Source organism: Perca flavescens, chromosome 1 (assembly GCF_004354835.1).
Source record: "Perca flavescens isolate YP-PL-M2 chromosome 1, PFLA_1.0, whole genome shotgun sequence".
Classification (NCBI taxonomy): domain Eukaryota; kingdom Metazoa; phylum Chordata; class Actinopteri; order Perciformes; family Percidae; genus Perca; species Perca flavescens.
This window is the reverse complement of record NC_041331.1, coordinates 33,016,753-33,042,807: the sequence shown is the minus strand read 5'-3', so window position 1 is coordinate 33,042,807 and position 26,055 is coordinate 33,016,753. Positions and strand designations below refer to the sequence as shown.

At 40.7% G+C, this 26,055-nt stretch overlaps 1 protein-coding gene across 3 annotated transcripts in view; it reads left to right on the top strand.

Moving 5' to 3' along the window:
- The first annotated feature begins 842 nt into the window (after nucleotides 1-842).
- Nucleotides 843-26,055, top strand: part of shf (Src homology 2 domain containing F) — a 104,127-nt gene continuing 78,914 nt past the window's right edge. For all 3 annotated transcript variants that reach the window (XM_028583215.1, XM_028583199.1, XM_028583208.1), the window contains exons 1-2: nucleotides 843-1,613; nucleotides 19,559-19,691. In XM_028583215.1, coding sequence (XP_028439016.1) covers nucleotides 1,182-1,613; nucleotides 19,559-19,691 — 565 coding nt within the window. In that variant the 5' untranslated portion in view covers nucleotides 843-1,181. The remainder of the gene's footprint in view (nucleotides 1,614-19,558; nucleotides 19,692-26,055) is intronic.

The window sequence follows — 26,055 nt, the reverse complement described above, 5'->3', positions numbered from 1 at the left end:
CTGAAGTGTGTCTCTGGGAAGGGAAATGGGATTTTTTTTTCATCTGTCCTTTGATTGGAAAAGCAATTAGTGTAAAGTATGTGAACCTATGACCCTCTGCGTCAAAGAGATTGAAAGACACCTTGGAGAGAACTGTTTACTTGTGTTGTTGCTTTGAACAATTCACCTCAGCTACTCATGGATTGGTGTAATGAACTTATCTTGTACATTGCCCAGAGTTAATATGGCTCCAGCATCCCTTTCCACTGGTCATTTGCAATGCAATTTGCAATTAAAACAGTCTGCAGTGGCCATCTGGACATGAGAGCACAATGAGCATAGGACACTTTACCCTTGAGACCCACTGGTGGAAAAAATGTTGACCTGAGGAGCTTTTAGGCATACAGGTTTAGTACTTTTTCTGAGAACATTTCTGTAAACATATTGTAGAGTTATAGGAAATATAAACACAGATTTTCTTTTTATTTATCCCAATCCTTTTTAAGGAATAATTTTACTAGTATTTGAATACAACATCACTAATCCAATGATCTATACCCGATGATTTAAGTCCTGTAGGCTACTCATTCGCAAAGTGCAGTTAGAGACCGTATAACAAACTTGCAAAATGACAAGATGTTAGAGCAAAACTTGTAATCATTTTAATTCTTCCACTATTGGCATCACCTCACCTCTAGCAGCCAATAAATATAGCCTATTACGTCCTTTTGCATTCAACACCAAAAGTCCTTATTAGATGGGGCTCGGAGCTTGGATTAAAAAAAAACAAAAAAACAGGAGAGACACATTCATGCAACGGTGAATGTATTGTCAACGGGGTTAGAAGTCCGGTAGGTGGCAGTGAATGTTCTCAGGTAGGGAGGGCAGGTTGTGGGGGGCGTGTGTTCTACTTGCACAAGCGCTCCCATGTTGCGTAGGCTAGTCTGGAAACCTGACGTGGAGAGCAGCCGAGCGGTGAGTGACAGAGTTGCGGCAGGGCAGATCACAAAGTGCCTGTGGCCGCGCTTCCCCCGCTCGCGCACTCCTCTCCGGACCGACAGCCTCGTGCGCCTTGCTCCGACACCGGTCGGCTGGCCGCGGGTGACCCGAGAAACCCACTTTGACGAACAGACTCGGGCTCCGCTGGCAGGAAAGCTGGAACTAAACTACATTCATTGACTTGAGAGCAATGCACTGGCAGCATGGCCAAGTGGTTCAAGGAGCACTTAGGATTCAAAACTACCAAAGCAACCCCTCCGGCGCTTCCGAAACCGGACTACAGACATTGTCACACCGGTGTGCCCGTTGCGCCTGGCTACCAACAAACAAGCTCCGGGGCCACCTTCCCGAGCCCCGCTCAACCGGACATCCTCGCTGCTTACAAACTACAGAAGGAACTGGACTTCGAGGACCCGTACACTCCAGGTGGAAATATTTCATTTGGCTCGAGCCTGAACACTGTGGGGTCGCCGGATATCAAGTATGTGTCACCAAAACACCGACTTATCAAGGTGGAAACAATCGAAAAGAGCAACCCAGCTCCAGGCGGCGGTGTCACAGTCACCCAAGCTGTTGCTGTAGGGAGTGTTAAATCACCGACTTCACCTCCCCCGGACCACGAGAACAAGGAGAAGGTGGGTGAAGTTTAGTCCAAACATTAGTCATCTGTGTCAAGTAGGGCAACAATTCAACCCATAACTTGCCTGGAATGTTACTTATTACAACCCTGAAGACACACAAAGCCTTTTGTTTTTTTTTCCCCGTTAATGAATCTTGCCTAACATCTAGCCTATCTTTAAGCCTATTTTCCTTTTGAAAGCACATAATTACAGTTCTCTCTCTTAGATACCCCCCGCTCCCATTAGATTTAACATGGTCTGTTCATGAAGCACTTGACCTACTCCTGTAGTATGAAATGAATCGTTACAACCGGCAGAACTTGTTATCACAACCGCACAACGGATGCCCACACGAGTTGCGACATCAACATCCACCTCTGTCTAATAACTAACCTCCACTACAGGGAGTGCTGTGAAGGGAACAGCCTATGTGCTGTGCTGACACACATCTCAGTATCAGAGCAGACTTGCTTTAGTATTGGAAATTATGATCTTTTGCTTACTTTGTGACCATTGACTTGCTGTAAAATGTGAAATGTGTGTGCTGTGCCCATTTATATCTTCAGATAATTCCCAAGCAACAGTGGGATCCAGACCTATTCACTATGGCTGTAACTTAACTTGGATCTAATCTTATTTAACTAGACAGATCAATTTTGTGAATGATCTTTTTGCTGTGATGCCCGTTGCCTTGGGGGAGAATTAGTGTTGGGTTTATGGATAGATGGCTCTAATTTGATCCTCTCTCTCTCTTACAGTGTTCTGAATATAACAGCACAAGCCTTTCGTCCTATTTGATTTTTATTTTTTATTTATTTACCTTTTGAGGTTGTGCCTTATGCAGGAAGTTGGTTGCTCACTCATCAGCACAAAATGAATGTGGAGACAAGCAGGCAGAATGCATGCAGGCTGTGCCTTGGAGCACACTGTCATGTCAGGCCTCTCAGGAATTCATACACACCGGGTTCATTTGGAGAAACCTGGGATGTTCAGTGTCAGTGAGGTTAAGGACAGGACATACCGTATGATGAGTGTGATCCCGCTGAGGAATGTTTCAATGGCTGCATAGCTCATGTACAGAGGAGAAAGCACAGCCCTGTGAAAATACACACTGTGCACCACTGTTTCCTCCTCAGATCACGTCTCAATCACTAACACGTTTGTGGCCGTCTTGATTTCACCTTCACGTTACTTCCTCCTGCTCTCGTGTTCGCGTTGGCACCTGTCTTGTGACTTGTGGCGAGTTCACGTTTGGTTTTGTTTCAGCACTTTTATTTATATTCCACAGTATCTGCAACCTGTCACAAGAGTGCTGCGTGAACAAAGACTGCGCTTTTAGGGGGCCCCAGTTTTGATCGCACAAAACAACTGGTACTGTCCCCTATATTTCCCACATGCCATCAACACAGACATCAGGAACCATGTGAAGCTCGTAAATCTTCTTTGCCGGTGTTTGTTTTCCCAAACCGTCAGCCAGCAGCCCTCGTGAACTTAGTATGCAGTTAATAATCATACAGCTATGTGTTATCAGTAAAACAAGCAGGAAACCAGAATTTGTCATTTTTACCCAGCCACTGCAGCTGTTCAAGCTGGTTAAACAGATTATAGTTGTCTCATGTTAATTGAAGCTTATTTGGATTTCCCCCAGTCAGGATTACAGTTGTTTCTGCCCCTCCTCTTTCCCTCTCCATGTGCACATATGGCTTTAACAGACAGGCAGATGATTGTAAAGTTAGGTTTAAATACCTCACACCTACCAGTATGAATGATGTTATGGACGAGCTAAATCAGTACTGGCAGCTGGTGGGCTTAAGCAATATGTCGTGAGAAGGGTTTAAGGGTTTCTTGTCAACTACTGAAGGTTAAATAAAAAATGGTATAGTAGGGCTGGGCGATATATCGATATTATATCAATATCGTGAGATGAGACTAGATATCGTCTTAGATTTTGGATATCGTAATATCGTGATATGACATAAGTGTCTTTTCCTGGTTTTAAAGGCTGCATTACAGTAAAGTGATGTCATTTTCTGAACTTATCAGACTGTTCTAACTGTTCTATTATTTGCCTTTACCCACTTAGTCATTATATCCACATTACTGCTGATTATTTATCAAAAATCTAAGTGTGAAGATATTTTGTATAGATATATATAACCTGTTTATTATTTATTCATTTGATTTTGCAACTGTTCACTGAAATAGCCGGTTTCTATGAAACTACTTGTGACATGTCATATTTGGCTTTGACTTTGACTGAACTGCTCTCACTTTGCGGAAAAAAAATATCTGGATATATATCGTATATCGATATTCAGCCAAAATATATCGGGATATGTCTTTTGGTACATATCGCCCAGCCCTATGGTATAGTAGTGGAGAGAGAAGTGTGATGGAAAACCGATAATATTGGTGTTTTTGTTTTGTCTTTTCACACTGTCCCCAGTGGTGTCTGTACACTGTCAGCAAACTGGAGGTATCTAGTGTTTTGCCACCTTTTTAGAGTTTGTTTCCATCTATCTTGTAGACTATTAAAAAACCTTCCACGGACTTGGAAATTGTCTGTGCTGTATAATGCATCATAATAATCAGTAAGCCTTAATTTGGTTTTGTAAAAGTCAGTCACCTGATACCCTCAGGAGGAAAGGAAAGTTTACAGCAGAAATGCCTTCCAAAAAAAAACATGTCACCTTGCATTCTTTGTTCCATTTATTTTGTCTCAATATTCTCATATTTTCCAAATGTCAAATATGAGAACATTTGAGTCTCATTTATGTAGATACTTTTTTGAATATTGAATGAATCATTTGCAGTGAACAAAACTCCAAATAAGTCACCATGCTAGTAACACAGTTGCTTCAAAGAGTGTTGGGAGGCTTGGTGTTCAAACCTTTGTGAGGATTACGGTTTGTGTGGTTGGCCGTGATAATTGTTAGTAAATCCTGCTTTGAAAGACTCTCCAGGTGATGATTTTCCCATTATAAAGACACTTATTTCAATGGGGGGGGGTGCGCTGTTTGTGCGCTTCAGACTAGAGTTGAACGTTTGAAAGTACCGGTTCTCTGAATTCGCAATATGTGTTCTCACATGTGGACAGTGATGACAAAAGAAAAAGTGTAGGCCTACTCTGTAGCTCACACGTAGACACACGCTCCCAGAGTACATGCACGTCAGTGCCATTGTTAATGGAGTCAGTGGCTTCACAGAAACTGTCGTCTTTCTGACTGCGCAGACTAAACGGTGACTGTTGGAGACTGAGCAAAGAGCACACAAGTGTCTTAACAGCACTGCTTGCTTACATTGATGTTTTAATTACTTGACTCATGAATGCTAATTATTTCATTGCTTACCTAATGCCTGAAATGCCAATAGCGGCATCAAGTGAATTTCCCCCAGTCAATTTCTATTCATCAAGGTTTCATGGGGGGAAAAAAGCAAAATACATACTGTAAGTTTTACTATGCAATGATGTATTGCAATATATGATGTGCTGCTACATTTTCACAGGTGTCCTATTTTATCTCACAGTGTTCCAATCCTGTGTTGTTTTTTGTGCCAATCATCATCTAAGTGGTGTCAATTTATTCAGTAGATATTTGTCTGCGTTTGGAGTTGCACTTTATATGGAGCTTTATTTTGATGCAGAGATTGTTACTTGTGGTTTTGAGTTTTCAAGGCATTGTGATGTTGTTGTTTTTTTATGGTGGTAAGCCCTTCATGGTAGAATGAGTTTAGGGAGATGATCAATTATCATCCCTCCTTGGAGATAATTAAAGCCCTCATCTCCCAGCTCATCGCTCTTCTCAGCACTAACCTAACTTCTCTCAAGGACACGCAAAAGTGATGACGGGCTCCACTCGGAAATCTGTAAACAAAAAGCAGTAGCGCGGAGCTGACAGGCTGCGGTGCATCCTTATGAAGTGCAGCCCGTAATCATCAGTTTCTGTCTGTGCACCTTGGAAACTGCCGTTCCAATCTAACTTTGGCTCCCTTCATGGCTTGGGGTCCCTATAACTCAGTGATCCTACGTGCCAGCTTGCATATCTATCTATAGAATTTTGGATCAGGAGCCAACACAGTTGTAGTACAGCCAAGAGAGGCATCTGGATCGACAGATTTCCTCTGTGCTTATTTTGCTACATCCCTTCCATTCGCCTTTTTACAAGACCTGGCTCAGCATTCCAAAAGAGTATGCTGGAAGTGGAAAACCATTGGTATCCCATACAAGAAGGTTATGTTTTTGATCCTGTATGGATGTGTGTTTTTTTGCTAGAAAGATATTTTAATATTGAGTCAACAGATTTCAGTGAAATTTGGGGGAAAGATAGGCCTTACAGTAGGTCAAAGAACAACTGATGGGGCCATTTTGAAAGCACATTTTATTTTATCTCATGACTCATAAACTTAGTCCTAAAATCCATTTAAAAAATATGTGTACAAATTACAAATTGTGGTTTCATAGACTTTAATGTGCTAGACCATCTCTTGGCCTGGCACAGTGAGTTGGGGGTGGGGGTGGGGGGCTGTGTATATTAAAGTTGGTGAATTTAAACTCTGATTTAAACATACACCCATCAACTTCAATATATTCAACCCTCTACATGTGGATTAAAATAATAATCATATCATTTAAAACATGATTGATTTAACAACCTCAAAGTAGTAGTCAGAAATAGTTGCCAGTCCTGGGGTAAAGGTCAGGCATTGTATTTCATAGTAAATACAATATGTCAAATACTGTACAATAAATAGCAGTCCATACAAATGCAAAGACTGTCCACTACAGGCTGAGTCTGGCTTAATTTATTGTGGAAAAGTTGTCCGCATCCCTTGTTTTATCCTTTGAGTCCATTTGGATGTGTAATGAGCAGATTGAACTTGAGATGGTGCACTGCAGCATGCGAAAGAGCTGACCACCACACACACACACACACACCTTCCAAGCCACAGTCTTCTTGCGTGGGTAGATCAGGTTGGTTTGACTAGCATATTACAATGCCTGGGGAGCATGGCTGAACTCAGCTCTGCTTCATTTCCCCACAACCTAAATATCTTCGCTGGCACTGCAGACATCAGGGGAGTTTTATAAATGTATCCCACTGGCCTTTTACGCTCTCTGCCAGTGATAGGAGAAATGTCAAGCACAAACGTCAATAGCACCTGTGTCTGTGAGAGTGGTTTTCGTCGGGGTGCCAGACAATGGACGAAAACATCAGAGCCCATCATGTTTTGTTCTAGCACCCCTTTCAAGTGCAGTTCTCTACCTTTCTGTATCAGATGGAGGCTGGTTAGGTTTATAGCAGGCCCAGATGTCAGTGCGGTGCAACCTGTATTTGTGCTCATTGGCCCGAGTAAAAATCATATCGTTGGACATAATGGGATATTTTCATACTCAGATAATTTAAAATGAAGAGTATTGTACACTCATGGACCGACAAGCAGAATGAATACATAATGGAAATAATACATAGCCTTAACAATTATGATTTTATGTAATTTTCCACTGCTGTGACAATGTGATAGCCAGGTTGAAATAATCTACAGATTGGTGTGAATGCTGTGTTATACATCTCTTGGATTTTGCAGCTGTTGTTTTTCTTAATTGTGCTTAGTCGTGACAAATGTGTTAATGTCAGTGGCGGGCAGAGTAGATAATTATTTTGATAAATATAATCAATTGTGTAAAATAACTAAGACAATGTGTTGCTATAGCTACTCAGTCATACTGCTACAGTAAAGTCTAAACTGTGATATTGTTAGCATGAAGTAGCATATACTGTATGATTTGTGAGATTTTTGTTTCCAGTTTGACCCATTGAGCTTTCAAAGAATGCCATGCATATCCTGAACAATTTCAAGCATCTAGGGCATTTTCTCAAAGTCACTCCGATTATTGCAAAATTACAAGATATTCGGTTTTAGTTATCCAATGCTCAGAATACAATATGCCAAACATATATTTCTACTCAGTTTTATTTTATGTCTTTATTGTCAATGACAAAAGAGCACCACAATGGATTCCTGCGACCTGTACGAGAATCCTGGAAGGGCACTTTGAGCAGTAGGAAAGCGCACAGAGCCTCACAGCGTGCATGTTTAAGCCCCGCCTCTGTGGGGCAGGATGAAGTCATCCTGAAGCGGAGGATGCTGGAAGCTATAATGTAATGGTAATTCAATTTAGCACAGAAAGGTTCGGCTTTTCATCAAGATATCATTTTGGGGAATCCACAAATCCTATTACATTTACTTGATGGTACTGTAGTCCAGCATCACTGAGTGTAATAACTAGTCATGGTTAGGTTTCGTATGCAACCATCCCACCACATGTGCTTGAAAGTTATAGGTCTTGAAAAGGATGGCCTTAAGCCATTGTTTGCTTATTTTCTTCTCCTCCATCTGGGAGCCTTCTTTCCACTTTAAAGAGTCCCAGGGGAGTCTCTTGTGTTTGTTGCTCGATTTGCTTTTTCTGGTTTTGCACCGGAACATCAGTCACGTGATTCCAGCAGGTCACAATTAGCTCTCAGACTGGTGCTGCAGCTCTGGTCGCTGGGGGGGAGTTGGCTCTGTTTTGGTGTGTGTGTGTGTGTGTCTGTTTTGTGTTGTGTGTGTGTGTGTGTGTGTGTGTGTGTGTGTGTGTGTGTGTGTGTGTGTGTGTGTGTGTGTGTGTGTGTGTGTGTGTGTGTGTGTGTGTGTGTGTGTGTGAATGCCATCTGAGGGACAAACTGAGAATTTGCATGAAGCATTGACTTTTTTTTTTGTACTGTTTTACAAAATCAGTGGCTCTGCCCTCCAAACTATGCAAATGTAAGCGGTTACCAAATACTTATTTTTGCATCAAAATACAGTATATTGTGGAGGTCCCGCAGATGCGATTTGCCTTTTATTATCTCGTGCGTGTGAGTGCAGGCTGTTGTTTTGTGTCACACTGCAGGAGGCAGCCAGACTTCCGTCTAGCAAACAGAGCTGCCCTGTGATCTGATTGCCCACCAGGAAGCTGAACACTTCCATTTTTCGAAGTGGGATTCCAGACTTTCATTTCATCTCATTCTGTGAATGAGAAACAAGTCCACTAAACTATTTTGAGTCTGTTGCAATGCTGCTTAGATCTCTGATTTACTCACAAGAGGACACATTTGACTGTTTGTGTCACAGTAAAAATTTGCTGTTATTGTGATAGGAACGTGAGTCGAGAAAGAGAGCCACTATCTGCAATTGTTTGGTGGAAAATAAGGAATGGCTTGGTTGCTCCAGGATTAAGGAAGTCCTCCCTTCCTGTCAGGAAGTGTTTACAACTTGGTGACATTCCCTTTTTAACTTGACAAGTTTGTGCTCGCCCCTGTGTGTAGGCTGGGTATTCTGGCTGCTGCTTGCTTGCTAAAATAAAACCAGGGTTAATGTTCTCAGCTGTTTCGACATGAGCAATCTAGATGTCGGGAAATAGTGACAAATGGTGACTGCACATAGCTGTTGTCTGCTCCACTGAGGGCTCTTTGTGGCAACAGACTGGTGGTTGTCCCTCACCCCTCCTAATGTAGCCTCTCTAGCCTCTTGCTATCCAGCTATGGGAGGTGGGAAGCCACGTAGCAATGGCAGTGGTATTTGGAGTCCACCCTGTGCGCTCACTCTATTGTCAGCGTAGGCGACGTGCAGGGATCTCCGTTTATCCTCGCAACACAAAGGCTATCTGAGGCCACAGAGCTTCCAGCCTCAATCAAGACATCCTCGCATCAAAACCTGTAGCTTTTGTTTACGGCCCGACTGCAGCTCTCCCAAAATTAAAACCCCGTCCCAGTGGATCTCCTCACGTTGTTTCATGAAGCCCTACTTTCCTAATTGTGTCAGTTTCTAACTTATAGGAGCCGTGATAAAGAATAGTGTTTTTGATTGTCTGTGTGGTAACAGCTTCACATGAGAGTGAATTGCATTGTCCACGGTATCAGCATATTTGTGTGTTTTGATGTAGAGCTGCAAAGATTAATTCATTAATTCAATTCATTGTCAACCATTACATTCATTGTTAACTATTTTGATAATCTATGAATCTGTGAGTCATTTTTTTTTTAAAGTTTTTTTTTTTTTAAATTCTCTGATTCCAGTTTTTTTTTTATGTGAATATTTTCTAGTTTCTTCACTTCTCCTTTACAGTAAACTGAATATTTTTGAGTTGTGGACAAAAACAAGATATTTAAGAACATCATCTTGGGCTTTGGCAAACGCTGATCATCATTTAACACAATTTTCTGACATTTATAGACCAAACAACTAATCAATTAATCAAGAAAGAAATTGACAGATTAATCGACAAACTTGTGGCAGTAGCTCAGTCTGTGTGCCCGGAGGGTCACCGGTTCAAGTCCCCTTACAGACCAAATCCAGAGGTGTGGACTAGTAGCTGGGGAGGTGCCAGTTCACCACAACTGCTGAGGTGCTCTTGAGCAAGACACCAAACCCCCTGTCCATTAGCAGCCCCCTCCTTCGACATCTCTCCATTCATGTGTGTGTAGGTTTGTGCATGTGTGTGTATATCTGGCATGTGTGCAATGTTAAAATAAAACAAAACACATCAGAGTGAAACAATTGTATTTCCGCTTGGGGGATCAATAAAGTATTTCTTCTTCTTCTTCTTCTTCTTCTTCTTCTTCTTCTTCTTCTTCTTCTTCTTCTTCTTCTTCTTCTTCTTCTTCATAATTGTTAGACACAGCCCTAGTTTGATGGGGAATCAACTTTATTATTCCTCTTTTCAGCCTTTTACCTCAGCCTCAAATAAAAAAAACAAATTAGTGCATAATAATTGTAACTGTAGTGATGAGGGAAATTATTGTAGCCCATGTTGAGGACAAATCGCTCAGTCACAGGGGCATGGGGGATTATCTTGTTTGTTTGTTATCTTGTTTGTTTGTTTCTTTGATTGTAAAGCGTCTTTGAGTTCCATGTAAAGCGCTATATAAAACGTATGTATTATTATTATTATTATTATTATCATATTTTATAAAATACCAACATTCCATTGTAGCACCTGAATTATTATAGACTATTGTGCTGCTGTATGTAGCAGAAACACTGCTAAAAACTCTATCACAGAGGGATCGGGGCAGAGGAAGGAAATTGGATTTTGTCAAGCGTGTCGTGAAGTACTTAATCTTGAATATCTGTTGCATATTAAGAGCACCTTCATAGGGGGCAACCCACGGCCTCCGCCCCTTTCTCCACTGGAGGTCTTAAATGGCTGTGTGGAGTGTGTTCCAATGAAGAAGGTCCTTAGGGACAAGTTGGGGTGCTTTTTGTGCTTCGCTGCCTCGGGTGCTAAAGGAAGATACATTCATTAATCAGGAGAGGAGGGCAGCTAGCGTAGGAATTTATTGAAAAGTAAGGTTATTTAGCTACTTATAATTGTGAAAGCAGCTAGGCGATTTGTTCAAGTATGGAAAGGAATGGATGGGAGATGCGGAACATAATGTTTTCTCCTAGTGCAGTTTAGCCTTTAGTTTAGTTTGTTTGAGGGATCCCAATGACGCTCTATCGTTTACAATCATCTTTTCAGGTCAAATTTCAGCATAACAAATCCTGACAGAAAAGTGCCCTGCACAATAATTTTTTTCAGTGGACACCATTGATTGCTATTAATTGGAGTTGAGATATTAAAACAAGCTTTTGCAACAGCAATTCAACAAGTCAATTTTGTTGAAACATTACAGAAAAGACACCTAAATGCCTATTAACAGTTTTAAAACCAATTAGTATTAGAGTGTTTCAAAATGTTTGCATTATGTGTCTTGAAATTGGGTATTGGGGTGTTCTGGGATACTACAATGTACTCTTAATGACTTTTTAAGATGCTTTGGGGCAGATAATAACATTCACATAAGGCCTCTTCACTACGAATGCAGATAACTCCCAAACCTATGCTGGGGGATTCTGTTTAACAGCATATTGATGGTTACCAAAGGATACCAAAGGGATGAGAGTGGCAAAAGATGTTAGTGAATCCAGTTGTCTCGGGACAGAATACTGCTCAGGGATGTTAAAGATATGGTTGTAGACACAGGTAGATTTCTTCTAGGAAATCCTTTAGCCTTAGTAGCTTTTAGGGGTGGGGGAAAAAATTGATGCAGCATAGTATTGTGATATACAGACGCCAAGTATTGATCTTTTATTATATGTGTTGGTCAGTTTGTCTGCTTGACAAGCACATTTGCAGCAATACATTGATGTGAGATGAACAAACAGAGAAATGTATTTTTTTTATAGATAAAACTGCTGGAAAAAAGGTAATAAATTGCAATATATCGCAGAATATTGCAATATGTTTAAAATTGCAATAATATCGTATTGGGACATAAGTATTGTGATGATATTGTATTGTGAGGCCTCTGGTGATTCCCACCCCTAGTAGCTTTTAGTCCTTTTAACGTGATGCTCTCATGACTTTATGACTGATGATTTAATACATTTTTACTGATTATTGTAAGAGACAAGAGATTTGGCGTTATACATTAGTTTTCCAATAAGAAAGTCACGTTGTCTTTCAAGGTAAAATGACAGAAAATGATATGTAATTTTTTACAGATCTATGGATTTTTTTAAACGCTGAAGTGAAATTTCTAGGAGTTCTTCGTGATTGCCTGGGACCTGATGAATAATAATTTGTACAGACTGAATGTCTTTGGAAGTCTGATTTGAATGAGCACTGATAATGAACACTAGACATACCACTTCAGCCCTGATTGAGACCTAGTCCACTCCTTTTCCCATGTGTGTGTTTGTATTTGTGCGTCTTATGCACACACATACCTGATGTGTGAATGCATATGTGCCGTGTTACGACCCACAGCATACTGGTCTATAGGTGCTGTAAAAGCCTCATAATGCACGGTAACCCATACTTGCAGTGGTGAAGTGGGGACTCTCCAGGTGTACACAATGTGTTTTAACACTGCTTACCATTAAATGCTGTTTTGATGTTTTTCCCAGAAGTGTGGTGCATGTTATCAGTGTTGCTGTTGCTGCATCTGGAAGCATTCCTATGCAAACCATGATCAACAGCAGGCTAAATCAGTTGTGCCAAAAGAACCAGCTTCACCCTGACTGCTGTGCAAAATCCACCCCACATGGTTAAGAGTGCAGAGATCTGAAGAACCAACATTTAATGTGGTCTGAATCTTAAAGGGGATGGTGTGTGATAAATAAGTCGGCAGTCAGAAGTGTTTCTTTGAACAGCACAGATGTCGCTGAGGGAGACACATGTGAAACTTATGGCTGAGCATAGGGAATGCAAAATCCAATCCTTAAAAAATATACAGCAAAGTATACAGTATGTCACACATAAACTCTCTAAATCCTGAGCTTGCTAACGGTAGCTGTTACGGTCAGAAGAAAATTCACATTTTTTAGGCTGAGTGGTAATAAAGGAATATAGAAAGGATGTTTTATCTTGTTGTCCGTGAATTCATGCTTACTAAAGCTGCTCTTGAATGATTCTCCAATTAGATTAAAAGCAAAGAAAATGAATATACCTGGAAATAAACAGATTTTTTGTTTATCGCAAGTGAAGTGCTCTTCATTGATGCGCGGACTGCAGTAGCTTGTGACTGATTGAGAAAAGGTGTCTTTATAGCAAATATAGTAATTTGATTAGCTGCCTCTGCAGACTCCTAAGTAGGCCTTTAGAGAAGGCACATCACTCTTCCAAGAGACGCAGGAGCTCAAGCAGCAACCGTGTTTCTTTGGAAACATTTCAATAAAGTGTAATTAATGTCAGGCATGTATGGTGGGAAATGCACTCCTGCACGGTCTCTCCTTGAGGCAAACAATTTCCCATCCTTCTAATCGGTTTGGTAGATATAACACCCAGCAGAACTCAGTCTTCACAAGGGGCCTTCAGTGAATTGTAACCAGATTTGTGTTTGCTTCTTAGAAACATGAACGTATATTATTGATAGTAACAGTATCTTTGCTTAAATAAATTGCCTTGAGGGAGTGTTTCTTTCCAGTACTTTTTTTTCTAGAAAATTGTGGTCAAGTTATCTGAGGATGACTGCGCACTAACACACACAGCATTCATCCTATGTTTACAGACAAAGATAAGATGGAGGAGCTATCAGCAAAGTCACTGCAATGAGGCTCAGCTTGCTGAGCTTGGCTTTTACGTGAACATTTGAACAGTTTTCCATCCAACAGGAGTAAACATACTTTATGCATGGCAGCATGCTTTTTTTTTTAATAATGCCCCCTCATCTTTTCTTTCTGTGTTCTTTCTCTTTTCTCCCTTCCTCTCTTTTTTAGAGTGGCTTTCTGTCCTTACAATAGTGACATGCTTTCTTTTTTGTTACACTGAAGAACAAAAGAGCAATGGCAGCAACAAAAAGCCTTTTGAAATGCTTTAATGCAATTGAGCTGCTAAGCACTGAGTTGTATTAGGTTATCAGTGGCTGAAATCCCTCGTGGCGTGAGACATAAATCACACACGTCAGTCCTCTCTCTTTCTTTTCTTTCCCTCCTCCCTCACTCTACAGCCTGCTGACTTTCCTGGCAGTCTCAGGGGGGCTTCAACCTTGACTGGCCTGTGACGCATTCAATCCTTCCTGGACCAGTCAGGACATTAATATCATATTCCTACTGCACTCAATCAGCGAGAGTGAGATCAGTCGTTAAAAAAGGTGTTTATCTGGTTATCGCCTGGTAAAATCATCAGTCTGCTGTTATATTGCATTTGCTTCTGGTTGTTAACGGTTTTAAAATGCCAACTCCGGTCATGTAGCTTGCTCACGTCAAAATGCAGACAAAGAGAATTTTAGCAGCATTTTGTCAAATTATTATAACCAAATTTCCAGCCATCCTCAAATTTCAACTAATGGAGTTTCTGATTTTTTTTTTTTTTTTATTACCTTCTTTTGCTCCTGATTATCTGAGGCTCCAGCCCAAACCTATTCTCTCTCCATGAAGAGTGCAGGAGGAGAATTGTAGCCCATATTTTCTCACTTCAAATGGAAGACTGGGGCCCAGTCGGATTGTAATCCTACAAGCCCCAGCATCGTCAAGATCTAGCATTGAGCCAAAGTGGCAGGTGCCTTTTATAGTGTCCCTTCTTTGCTAATGTTGCCCCTCTGTTCCGACTGATTTGAAGTCAGCTTCATCGCCTGAGAGCTGCAGTGCATTTCAAGAAGTCTGTTGCTCTCTTTGTTGCGAGCTGCCAGACCTCTGGCAGGTGTAAGACATGGCCAACCTGGGATCTAAGCTGTGGAATGAAAGTAATTGAGTGAGTTCTCTCTCTATGCTGCAGACAAATAAAGGACCAAGCTACCAGGTTGACATGGCCTAAGCCTGTGTGGTGGCTTTGTGAGATTCATATAGGCTTACAGCGCGACTTAGCAAAGACTTCATATATTGAGGAACTGCAGTCTTGTGCTGAGGGGGAATTTTGCTTTCATGACAAGGGTGGCTTGGCTGCAGTAGTGACACACCCTGGCATGCCACAAGGCAGATGGTGTGTCCCCAGGCGACGCTGCCGCTCTCTAGCATCCCCTCTCCTTACAACCCCCACGCTCCTCCCGCTGTCGAGTAGTCATTAGTGCAGTGGGACAGGAAGGACACATTGGAACAATTTGGAAATATTACCACCTCCTCCCCTCAAACATGAACTAGGCTGCAGGGGCTGGGTCTGTTGATCGAAATAGTCGATGGTTTAAAATCTCAAGATGCCCAGCAAGGATCTGTGTAGGCTAAAATTAATAACATTGCGGCCTGCTAATGGGCTACAATAGAACACTGTAGTTGTACGCAGTACTGGATTGTAAAGGTATGAATGTGACACACAGGGTGGAGCTGATAATGACCATGCGGCTGAGCAATTCCCCCTTAATAAAAAAGATGACTCAAACAAACCACTCCTGTTAGTCATCAACATTTCTACCTATGTTGACACATTTTGTAACACATTTGCTCAATCATTCTAAATGAAAGTGAGATAGCAAGACCAACTTCTTTCTGTTTCATTTTTATTCAACGGTAGTCAGGCTGAGCTCTGAGCTCTCTCTCTCTCTAACTCTGAGCTAAATATACACATGCATGAACAATGTAAATCCTTTTTTGTAGTCTTAGCTTTTGGATGACAAGCCTTTGCAACCTTATTTAAGTATATGTGGACAACGGGGCCATAATTAAGATTTTCACATTGTTAGCAGCTATAGATGTATTCCTTAAATCCGACCAACAGAATTTGAAGTGAGAAATATTGATTGTTGATACTAGGGGTGACCCCGAATAGTCGAATATTCTATGCTTGGTTGGAATGAGCCTGATTCGACTGCCAATCTCGCAGTAGAATCTTCGCAGAGGCATTATGAAACGAGGATCATGCCATTTTGGCTATATGGGAACCTGTGCTCAATGTCTGATTTTTACATAGAACTCCCAAGTTTAGTTTTCTCCCAATAAGTTAATATGCAGCCTTTTATGGTATAAATATCTACATATAATGCTGTAAATAAAAATGTGAAAAGAAAGAAGCTTTTGATCCGTGACCGATGGAGGAGCATCTTGGCGGCAGGGATTTAATAAAGGGTAACTTCATTTTTTTTTTTTTTTACCTGGACCTTATTATTCTATGTTTTTGGGTGTAAATGACTGATGGGAACAACATATGTAATCCTATAGGGCAAATGTGCATCGTGAATTTCGTCGTTCGCTGTTTTTGCCACTGTCGGGCTCAGATTGTTATTATAAGTGTCTGAGAACATTATGGAAAGGATCCCTACGGAAATAGACCTTTTTTTAAAAGAGTAAAATCTTTTTAAAGAAGTAGAAAGAAGAAATAAACAATACTTTTCAGGTATTGTTTTTATGTTTAAAAAAAATACTACTTTCTTACTCTTTAACAGAAAGGTCGCCCACATAGGAATCCTTTCCATGACGATCTTGCTTAATACTGGACCAATGTGAAAGATTGATGTTCCCATTAGTCACTTAGACACAAAGACCAATAGATAGATAAATAGGGTTGTAAACCAGGTTGAAAAAAAATTAAATACCGAAAACAAAATCTGAAGTGTGGGTGAAAGAAAATTACATTCCCCATTTGTTGAATTTTGAGGTTTAACGATCGAAAAGCTTATTCCAAATACTGGCTCAGCCTCTGCAGAGGTCACTTTAAGACAGCAAAACAACCAAGAGCCACTTGTGGCTGATTGCCAATTCCTGTTTTCCTTCCAGAGTGCTAGCATGCCTATTATATTTTGATTTAGCCTGATTTTGATTGTTTGGGACAGCAAAAAGGCACATACTTACTTTATCTTTACCATATCTGCCTTCTAGTGCCATGCTAATATTGACATTACCAATCCAAAATTTCCAAGCCACAAATATTAACCACAATATTAACCAAAAGGAAAGCTGTTGCATATCAGGACCAAACAAAAAATGTATTGTTGAGTCTGGAATCCAAAGCTGTGGTTTGTATCCATGATTGAATTTAATCCCAAATTAATATCAGACTTTTTCATCACATACCCTGCTCTTTTTTGTCCTACATTATGTCAACAGGAAAGAAAAAAGATGATGTCATGCTTTTGGAGTGGCTCCACACTTAACTCAATAAGTGACTGCCCTTTGGCTCATGAAGGTGCATGACGTGGTTGTTGGAAGTTTTAAGGTGTGAGCGTTGCTAAAACCTCATTGTGGGCAAATATCTAAACTACCTCTGTCATCTGAAGCTGCTGGAGAGAATGTAAGATGCAGCATTTGGAGTGTTTTATCACATTTGTGGGCTATGGTCTCAAACCTCGAGCCACTCTGCTACAGTATGTGGACCGCAGTCAAAATGTGCACTGGCCTTCATCCCTCCTATTTAGGTGATTCATGTGTTTTTTTTAATGAGGGTAACTTATTCTTAGGTTTGGGCTGTGTTTGCAGTGACTGTATCTGAGGTTGGTTTGGCACATGCTGATTACTGATGGCTGAGTTTCTATGCAACAAGGTGTGAGATGGTAATGACACCGTGGCTGTAATACCACATATGCAAAGTTTGGGGATCTCTGGGGCCGCAAAGATGCTGCTTATCTGAATGGCTGAATTTTAATAAAACTTGGGTGAATTATGTATATTTCTGTGCCACAAAAACAAACTAGGACAATGTTTGTATTGGATTTTTCCCTCTGCTTGAATTCACAGAAGCAAAACATTTGAGTAACCCATAATTATGCCGTGGCAGAAAAAAGTCCTAGTTATTTTCCCCAAAACAAATGGAAAGGGAATATTGAAGAAGATGGATTTAACACAAAGTAGCTGCTATGAAACACATCCGTGGTACTTACTTTCCTCGCTATTATTGCCTAATCCATGTATAGTGGAGATGATCTGTACAGGAATATACCTGCCAGCATTTCTCTGTCACTAAGCAGCTTACAAATTATCCCTAGTGAACGTTTAAGCATTTAACACTTGAAATTGTCCAAGAAGTAAAAAAAAAAAAAAAAAAAAAAAGAAAAAAGTATGTTAAATGTCACTTGACCTCGATCAGTACTGTAAAAATATTGGTGCTTTCCCAGCTGAACATAAATCCGAGATTTTCAATACACTATACATTTTACTTACTTCCCTGAGGCTTGGCAGGTGTGTGTGTGTGTGTGTGTGTGTGTGTGTGTGTGTGTGTGTGTGTGTGTGTGTGTGTGTGTGTGTGTGTGTGTGTGTGTGTGTGTGTGTGTGTGTGTGTGTGTGTGTGTGTGTGTGTGTGTGTGTGTGTGTGTGTGTGTGTGTGTGTGTGTGTGGCCTTCTCACGGGTGGCCTGCATATGGGGTGTGCTTCTGGGAAGTGTGCTCCCTCTGTGGCAAAGATGGAAAGTGGTTGGTCTCAGGAAAGCTGGCTAGGTGGAGGCCCAGCACGGCGTGCACGAGGCTCGGTCCACCTCCAGCCGGCCCCGTCCACCAGATGAGTGATGAGCTTGTTTATTATGAAACTAAATCCCTTCCTCTCACACATGACTCATAGGGCGTAGTGCCAGCCATGTACGTGTTTACATGCTTGCTCAGGTGTATGCATAAGCATTTCCTTATTTGTCCTTAAATATTTCCAAGTTGCTTGCCCGTGGGAAATTGTTGGGGCTTTGTAAATTATAGAGTGTGGTCTAGACCTATTCTATCTGTAAAGTGTCTTGAGATAACTCTTGTTATGATTTTGATACTATAAATAAAATAGAATTGAAAAGAAATCACAGAACATTCTCCCCGTCTGTGTCAAAGTGATTGGCAGGACTAGACTCTCTAACAGCAGGCCCAAACCCCTGCAGTCACACCCACTCATTAGATCCAATGTCCAAGAGGATGGATGGCTTACTTGCTATTTCCTTTCAAAGGGTAGATCTTTACTTTTGAAGCGGTGTCCTGGTAGAAGCAAACATTTCAAGGAAACAGATATCCCCCCAAGGCACTATAGATGCGGGCTGTTGCTCTGCTCCCTGAAGGTTTGAGCTGTATTTCTGGGTCTTGGGACGTCCACCTAATTGCCATCTACTGCACAAAATGCTCAGCAAAAGAGAAAGACTGCAATTAGCCGTGGCTCACTGCCAGTTTGGCATAAATCAGCCAAATTGTTTCTCTTAAGAAAGTTGAGCAGTTGTGGTCCTCTTTCCTCTACTTTTGAAATGTAGGCCTGTCACTGGACTATCATGTAATTAGGCAGACCAGCGGTAGCAAAGAGCGTGCTGTAAGGCTAAAAGCTGACGCATTGTGGTGGTGTGCTGAGGCATACAGAGGTGGGGTGTTATTTATGTATGTGTTTCTCCCTTTATCTCTCGGCCTGCCTCAGTGGATATCACTTGGTCCTGTCCTGGGCCGCAGCAGTATCTGTAATGCAACTCTCCTGACACCTACCCATGTTGTATTGTTCAACAGAGCAGCAAAATGAATTCCCCTCTTGCTTTTTTCCCCTCCCTCTATCTCACCTTTCCTTGTTTTTCATTTCTTCTGCAGCTCATAATCCTTGAAGACTATGCGGACCCTTTCGATGCTGAGCAGGCTGGTGGCACTCAGACCAGCACGGAAAAAGTGACGACAGAGAATGATGGCTACATGGAGCCATATGAGGCCCAGAAGATGATGGCAGGTAGATGGCAGGTTTTCAGTTTTCTAATATCTCTGTTTTGTGTCACCCAGCAACCTCTGTATACCTTCACACCTTCAGTAATTGCAGGTTAAGTGACAAGTAATTGATTTGGTGTCTTTGCTATGATTTCATATTGCATGTCCCAATGGACCATTCATTAGTATGCTGTTTGATTTGGCCATATGTTTCCAAGCTGGGAATTGATGAAGAGGCTCAGATGGCCTAATGTCTCTTCACATGACAGGTGCAGCAGAGCAAAAATGACCTGTGTGACATGAAAGATTGCTTAACATTTCCAATAGCAGTGTCTTTGCCCCCCACAAATCATACAAGCCCATAAGTGACTTAAAAACACACCTTAGATGTCCAATAAAGAGAGAGGTGATTTTTAAATGTTTTTTTTCCACTCAAATGTGTGCATGTTGAGCCAGCCACTTGCTGGGATTTCCAGGAAGGGACAACAATAGCCGTGTGCTAACATAAGAATTCAGCCGAACCACATTCTCCACACGACTTTCTCACTGCGCACATTCATTCTGTGTCATTCTGTGGCTAAGTGACAAAGAACAAAGAATGTGCAGAAAGAGAGGAGAAATGATGAAAAATGTGGAGAGAGCAAAACATGTGGCAAGTGTTTTCCTCTCCTCACAGACCTTCTTACCAGAGAACGGAATTTTACCAAAAAAATGTTGTATGACTGTCAGACCTCAAATGGATGTTTCTAGAAGTTGGATGACTGCCAAATATGAGTATGTATACATTGATATACTGACCCAGTCATATCATCTGCAATTCACGGTTACCTCAGTTATAAACACACACACACACACACACACACACACACACACACACACACACACACACACACACACACACACACACACACACACACACACACACACACACACACACATACATACATACATACATACATACATACACACACACACACACACACACACACACACTCACACTTACTTCCATTTATTCCAACAAAGGCAGGACATGGATGTCTCTGTCCCTCCTCAGCAATTTTCTGTAATGGGCCTCTAGACAATCTCTTGTTTTCATCTGTCTTACTGGTTTGACCTCTGGCTCAGTCATTGCCTCAACGGAGTACAGAAACTCAAGATTTATCGCCTCCCTCAGGTGGAGGAGGTTGTAAACAAAAAAGGCTTTTGTGGTATCACTTGAATCTTGAACTGACTCCAGGTTTTTCTGTGCTTTTTAAATTCATCCCGACACAGTTCTACATTTTGCTGTATCAACAAACTAAACGATGCTGGCAGCTATTGTCTGTTTGATCTCATGAAGTCTTCAGTTTAGTTTTTGTTGTTGTTTCTGGTTGCTCCTGTCCTGGAAACCTGAAGTGGTGTTGTTTGTTTTCAGCCTCCTTGCTATCATCAATCATATCTATTGATTTTTTTTTTTTTTTTTGTCTGCTGTTTTGACTGAGTTGACAGGGAGTTGTTTTAAATAGAGCTGTTAGTGGATTTCTTTGGCTCTACTGTCATCCTTTAATATTCAAAATGATCCATGGATTTAATACATGGATTGGTGGTTTCACAAGCACTAAATAATGGAGGTAATGGCATTATTAGAAGAGGGTACATTTAACAATTCTTGATACATTCACCTGTGAACAGGACGACGATGTGAACTGTCTACAGAATAGTTCCATCAAATGTCTAAAAGGTAGCTCAGACATGCCACATTGATAAATATGGGTTAGAATGTTATATTAATCATGCTTATAGCATCCATTAGGGGTGCACAATTCAGAAAATGTCACGATTTGATTCAATATTGATTTTTTTTTTTTAGGCTCAAGATTTGATTCAAAATGGATTTTTGATTCAAAAACGATTCTCGATTCAAAAAACGATTCACAGGTGCCCGGATAGCTCAGTTGGTAGAGCGGGCGCCCATATATAGAGGTTTACTCATCGATGCAGCAGGCCCGGGTTTGACCCTTTGCTGCATGTCTGCCCTTTCATGTCCAAAAACATAATCTTAAAAAAAACTAAAACGATTCACAGTATGTAAATGTAGTTACTTTTTCCATGTGATTGCAGTAGACATACAATTTAAAAAATAGATGAAATAAAAATTAATAGATTTTTGGAATTTTATGAATCGATTTTGAATCCGTAGAGCTTGAATCGCGATACAAATGTGAATCGATTTTTTTTTTTTTTTTTTTTTTTTTTTGCACATCCATAATGGGTGCTGTGATTGGCTGCCCACTGCTCCCTTGAGGGATGAGTTAAATGCAGAGAATGAATTTTGCTACATGTATGTGTATGTGACAATAAAGTATCTTTACCTTTAATACATTATAGTACAATAATAATTGTGTAAAATCTAAAAGTATAATCATGGGTAACTGCACCAAAAACCCAAATGTTAGGTTTCACTGGTTCATTATTGGTAGCATATGTAGTGTTGCTGATTTTCTTTCAACATTTGATGTATCCAGGCCAGAAACACAGTATAAATGTTCTTTTCAAGCCACATCTTCCTCCAAATGTACACACATTCACACTTGGATGCTGCCCAATTCAGCCCCACTGGTGCAGATGGGGGTTAAGTGCCTGTCCCAAAGGGCACCTAAATGATGTAATGAGGGTCAGGCGCTGCTCTTTCACGTTTTCTCACTGTGCAAGGCCGGATATATGCCCCGATACCTCAGTGTACTGACCGTGGATATAGAGTAATTGCTGCATTTATAATTCTGACAGTATATTGGTCAGGCAGAACTACAGACTCAGGGCTAGATTTATCAAGCCGTTTGCGCCTGTTTCCAGGCGCTAATTGGTCGCAAAGACGGACGTAACCGATGCGGGCTATTTACAAACAGGGCGCACTTGGGTAAAATCGCAGATTGTCTGCCACATGAACGAGAAGAGACAAGTTGCGCTTTCAATATGCGTTTGTGGGAGGGTCGTGGGGAAAGTGGGAGTTCCACCCAAAAAGGTGGGAGGATAAGCGCAAAGTGCACCTAATTATATATTCCGTGGTATTTACAAAGACTGTCAGTAAAGAGCGCGTCTCTATTCTGCGGGGGAAATTCTCCGCCTCTTAAAAGCAGGTCTGAACCAGCTGCAATCGAGTTTCCTCGTAGACCTTTATGCCGCTGGTGAAATGGCAACAGTAATTTGAGCAAGACGAAGACATAGGCGAGGCTGAAAATGTTTTTAACATAAGAATCACACTTTGTCAGTGAACACAACATCATTTAGCGTTACAGATCAAGCAGCCATATTAGAGTTACTGGAAGAAATCAAAGATGAAATTGAATCTCCCACTCAGCGTTCACATCCCATTCCAGCAGTTGTTAAACTCCTTTACATTACAAATATTGGCATCAGGATCATTTCAAACAGTCATAGCATCAGCAGTGGGAATATCGCAGTCTGCACTCAGCCATATCATAGCACAAGTACCGCTTCGCTTACGCTACGCAATTTACGGTATAGTGGGCGGAGAAAGACGCTGATTGCCTGATGGGTGTCAGGGTTGATAAATACTACGCAAAATGTGGAAGCATAGCGTGCGCTATTACCGAACTCGCATAAACAGACGCAGCGCAAACTGCCCCAGTGTTAGTAAATCAGGCCCTCTGAATTTAGTTTGCTAAAAAGGAGAGCGAGGAACCATTGCATGGGCTGATGCCTGCTGATGCAAGAGGTTTGTTCTCTGTGTCATTCTGTCTTTATTGCTCTCTCTCAACTCTTTTCTCTTTCACTTCACAGGCAAGACAGGGTTTTTGTACTTGATGACAACCTGCACTGTTAGCAATACTCAAGTTTTCTTCAGCTCTCAGACTGTTGGCTGTATATAAATATATATATTAGTGCTGTCCGTTAAACGCGTTATTAACGGCGTTAACGCAAACCCATTTAAACGGCGTAAATTGTTTTATCGTGAGATTAACGTTCTTTTTGGCAGCAAACTTTGTAGTTTTTTTCACATGCTGTTGCGACAACTAGTAACGTTAGAAAAACTACAACACCACACCGGATCTAGCTAGACCGGAAACAAAACAACAAGCCCGCCACACAAACTTGTTTGGGCTTGCGAGCCCAAAGAGTAGTAGGCTAACCTTACGTTTTGTGTGGATGGCGAGTGCGAGACGCCAAAATGGATGCCAAAAAGATTAGTGGTGCACGATATATCGGCCGCCGATATAATATCGGCCGATATGGTCATTTTTTTACACATCGGTATCGTTCCGATGTCAAAACAGGGCCGATGAATAGGGCCGATGTGAATCATTCCTGTGTATTTGACGTGTGTAGGCTTAGATGAGAATTTAGATTTAAATCTGACCTGTGGAGGGCAGTAATACGCTTAACAGCGTCTATACTGCTGAAATCAGAAGAAGAAGAAGAAAAAGTGTGGGCGGGGATGTTGGTTTTTGCAGACGGAAATTGCAAATTTACAACTGTGTTTATAATCTGCTACATTTAGCTATTGCACACGCACGTAAAGTTCAGCTAATGCATACTAGCATTAGCGCTTGGTTGACTGTAAACACCTGTTTTGTATGTCGTTTTTATATATTTTAAATGTGTAACCATTACAGCCACGGTGAAATGTTGTTTCGTGTATATGGTTGAAATGACAATAAAACAAATTTGGGTTGAGTTGAATGCTGCCTCACTGTGGGTCTGTAGGTGGATGTGGCTTGGGAGTAGAGTCTAAGCAGCGAAGCAAGTGCATTCTGGGATTTGATGTCTTTCATCCATATGAGCAAAAAACACATTTTCTGGCTTATCTCGGCCTAGAAGGCACCAATTTCTATAATTTTGAGGGTTAGGCCTAACCCTAAAGTACTTGGCAGTTACTGTACTTCCAGTTCAGACTGCAAAAGCCAGTGTCTGTTCAGTCCAGTTTGTTCTGGCTCCATTTTCACATTTTACCTCTTTCAATACTTTTGGCTTTGGCCATTTAAGGCCTACTACTGTACTTTAAAGTTTTGAACTGTTGAACAATGTTCACAGAATACAGTGACTTGGTCTCAAGTGAGTTAGATGTTTATTGTGAATACTCAGGGTTGGCTTATTCATAGTGTGAATTCAGGACACACTTGTATCCTTTTAAAAATGTATTTTTATATAAATAGTTATTTTTTCTTCTGAAAATCTGATGACAGTCATATTTTGCACACAGGTAAAGGTGCCTAATATCAGTGATTTCTGAAAATAAATCACAAAAGTAAAAAAAAAATGCCTTTTAAAAAATAGTTCCTTATTTGTTTATCATAAAAAATGTGTTCTATACAGAGATATCGACATCGGTAAATATCGGTATCGGCCATAACAGCAATATTAATATCGGTTATCGGTATCGGCCACAATTTTCACATTGGTGCATCACTAAAAAAGATTCTGAATGTATAAAAGTTTACTTTTAAAAAGTTGCCAAATGGTTCCCAGACCAAAGTGATCTGTGTGTTTTGTTGTTGTGAACTAAGCTATCATCGCAGCACTAAAATGAGAAAAAATAATGGGACAAAAAGAAATCAAGGGACATTTAGAAATAGATAAAAATGTGCGATTAATTGCGAGTTACCTATGGCATTAATGCGATTAATCGCGATTAAATATTTTAATCATTTGACAGCACTATATATATATATATATATATATTTATAACTTTATTTTTGCAAAGTGATGCCCCATCATGACATATAACCAAGGTAAATTAAAATTAGTTAGCCGTAGCTCTAACAGCCTCCCTCTTCTTTTCTTCTCGCCACTTGCTTTTACAGATACAGTAGGTGCAAATGGACACAAAACCCCAAACATGCCTAAACAACAGAAACTCTTCCATTTATGGTTGTCAGAGCAAGTTTTTAATTTACCACCAGCCAGATTCATATTATCTATAAAACGGTTAGTCTACCTCCTCATACTGTAAAATGGGCTTTAGCTGTCTCAACTTGTAAAATTCAAGGGTGTGTAACAAATAGGTTCTCATAAAAAGTGTTTTCAATTAATTCTTAGAAGTAGACTGAAAATAAATCAGACTGCCTGACATCTTTAGTTTGTCTTCACAGACAGCCTTTAAGTTTCAAGTTCAATACAAGATTTACTTTGAGCTGCTGTCAGCTTTAATCTCACTTGACAGGAAGGCATACACACACTCACTCACACGCACTGCTGTGGCAATTAAGTTGTTTATAATTTCCAGATCAATCTCAGTAATTTAATAGTACTACTACTATACTACTACTACTACTACTACTACTAACAGATATTCATCATTTCCTACATAAGATGCCTGGATATCAAGCATATCGACTTGGGAAATTCCTGTTTGTAGCTCCATATTCCATGTTTTCTGACACATGCAGAAG